The following is a 2,909-nucleotide window of genomic DNA, read 5'->3' as shown; positions in this document are numbered from 1 at the left end:
AGGGTTAAGGTGCCCATACACCTTACGATTATCGGACTAAACTTTTCGTCCGATGATCGAACCGTCGTACGATTTTCGTACGACGGCCCCATCCTGCCCCGATTATCGCAAGGTTCAATCAGCGGTAGTTAGAAAAAAACACCTGGACGACTTGCGGTAATTGACCGCAATTATTTTCGTTTGCGCATGCGCAGTGTTAATCGTACGACATTTGACGGACGGAAACGCCACCAACCATGCGAATATCGTACGATCAACCAAAGTTTTCAAACATGCTTGACCGTCAAAAGTCGTACGATTGTACAGTACTATCGGTCGGGCACTCTATTCACACGTTACGATTGTCGTACGAAAAGTCGATCGCATACGATTATCGTACGATAATCGTAAGGTGTATGGGCACCTTTAGGGAATGATGTGAATAAATAGTCTGTAAAGAGCTGCATAAACTTGTGGCATTATATAAATACGTGTAAAAAATAGTACATATTTTGAGTTATTATTGTAAACTTTTCTGAAAGTATAAAGTGATGTGACTTTCATATTTGACATTATTGTATTCAGTGCTTCATAAGCATGTATTCCATGCACAGATTATTTTTTTTTGCTCCCTCTAGTGTCTACCTGTATATCAGATACTGCTGAGTGATTGCTAAGGTAAAATGTAGGGTCGACCAGAAAAAGTATTGCTTTTAAAACAGTCTCAGCAGACCGCTAACCTATACTGAGAAAGATAAACAGTCACTGCAGAACTACTAAGTGGAAAGCACAGCCTGCGCATGTAACACAGCCACTGCATGAACAGATATAACCCCAAACTAAAATTTATCGAAAAAGTAAAAATATATATACAGTAGTGATCAAATGTATTTCCATATTGAAAAGCCTTTTAAAATGCTATAGTGTCTCTTCAGGGTTTGCCATTTCTAGACTCCCTATACACTTACCGCACATCCATCATGCAGGGCTGCAATGAAGGGACTGTTGTCGTATGAAATTTCCTCATCATTTGAACCCAGGAACCGCAGGGCCTTGTCATAGTTGTTGTTAACAGCATCATGCCAAGCCACTGATTGGTGACAGCTGTATGTAAAGTTCTGGCGGGCTGAGGAGCTGAGAAGTCTCAGGAATGTCATTTGAACTTGGTTAATGCTGTTGCCTTCAACATCCACATAAGAAAGCTATAGGGAGAAAGTAAGATTGATATTCAAACTCATATTACCTATGAAATGACATACTTATCTTACAGTGAGTTTGGCATTAAAACATATCTAAAGGCAAAGATGTTTTTGAGTTTTGGATTACATGGAGAATAATTAGACCCTTTGTTAAGTTTTATTTATTGTTGTCTGTGTCTCCATTGGGAAGATTCACCCCTACATTTTCCTTTGTGACTACTGTCTGTGAGGCAAAGTAAGAGAAAATACTAAATGTTTGAGTTGCTACCAGAGCAAGAAACAAGAGTAATTCATCCACATGCTCGGGTAACAACTAACATGATAATTTGCCTTACTTTGAGGATATTGCCTCTCATTTGCTGTTGGGTCTACCGGAGAGGTAGTGAAGGAAAATCTCCACAGCAGGACGTAGACAACAATAAATAACCTGATAAGTGTTTTAACCCTAGTCTGCAGAAAACAAACAGAAACACATTGTTTATACATTTACTTTAATCAATGGATTCTAATGGTAAAATTATAAGTAGTGCAGTACAGTAAGATGATTTTTTTTAAATGTATGTTAAATTATCAAAAAGACACTTGATGTAGACTATAGATGTATGTTTTCACCTGATTTTTGTATATTCCCCAAAAAAATATACTATAGTTTAAATGAAAACTACTGAATATTATTTAAAGGCAGCACTAAATACCCCAAATACATAGACAAGCAACCCTTAAAGAAGAACTATGAGGTGAGTGCTTTCCACTCACTTCATAGTTCTAGCCGACCTGTGACAATGAGACTGTCACAGGTCGGCTCAGTAGATTGGGAAGTGAGCGAACACATACCAGCGTTTGCTCACCTCTCGATCCTGTCACGGCTCTCTGCCGTGACAGGGGAGGGGCTGAGTTCCCCCCTCCCCGCTCCGATCCACCAGTGCTGACTGGCCGAACGGACGAGGGAGGGGCGGGTACAGCTGGCTCTGCCTCTAGATAGGCAGAGCCAGCTGTCAGTCACGCAGCTGGGCAGATCCCGGCACAATTGTCGGGATCCGCTTCAGCTGCGGCGTCTCAGTATAGCGGTATACTGAGCCTAGGGTGACGGGAGGACGCTAGTTTGTGTCCTCCCGTTACCCTAAGTAGAACTATGGGGAAAAGCCTTAACCCCATAGTTCTCCTTTAAGGAGGTTATGAAAGTCAGAAGGATTAAGAATTCACAAGCATTTGGCTTACCAGTTTTCCTCTTTTGAATTCACTGAACCAGGAACCAGGGTTTTCTTTTGGCCAGGATGAAATTCGTACCTAATATCATGGAGAGAGGCATTGATCAATTGAAGCTTCATTAAAGAGAATACTGTAGAATACTGAATACTGTATTATTTTTCCATATATTTTCTATATTTGTGTATTACATTTTGGAATACAATTTTTCAATATTTTGTTTCATTTTAGTCAGGAAATATAAAATCTGGCATATAAATATTTCACATTTACCGTTTTGCATCCAGCAGGTGAATTTCTGCTACACCAGGGTTTCAGATTACAGAAATACTGCTGAGCTGTGAATACCTGTTTGCTGGATGCTGGACTTCGGGTAATGCACACTAAATAAGTTAGCTAGATCAGTGCTCCCCAACCTTTTTATCGCCGCGGACCGGTCAAAGTTTAATAATTTTACCGTGGCCCGCTGAGGGGGGGGACGTTGATTGTTTATATTTTATAATATATATATCATTATTATAATTA

The 2,909-nt window shown here is 40.0% G+C and overlaps 1 protein-coding gene across 5 annotated transcripts in view; it reads right to left on the bottom strand.

The window, feature by feature from the left end:
* The window catches only part of COL11A1 (collagen type XI alpha 1 chain), a 199,621-nt gene that overhangs the window by 2,922 nt on the left and 193,790 nt on the right, over positions 1-2,909 (bottom strand). For all 5 annotated transcript variants that reach the window (XM_018558297.1, XM_018558298.1, XM_018558302.1 and 2 more), the window contains 2 exons: positions 2,397-2,465; positions 948-1,181 (listed from right to left, as the gene is read on the bottom strand). In XM_018558297.1, the coding sequence (XP_018413799.1) occupies positions 948-1,181; positions 2,397-2,465 (303 nt within the window). The remainder of the gene's footprint in view (positions 1-947; positions 1,182-2,396; positions 2,466-2,909) is intronic.

Source organism: Nanorana parkeri, unplaced genomic scaffold (genome assembly GCF_000935625.1).
Source record: "Nanorana parkeri isolate BGI_ZX_2015 unplaced genomic scaffold, ASM93562v1 scaffold330, whole genome shotgun sequence".
Classification (NCBI taxonomy): domain Eukaryota; kingdom Metazoa; phylum Chordata; class Amphibia; order Anura; family Dicroglossidae; genus Nanorana; species Nanorana parkeri.
This window is presented reverse-complemented; position numbering and strand designations above follow the sequence as displayed.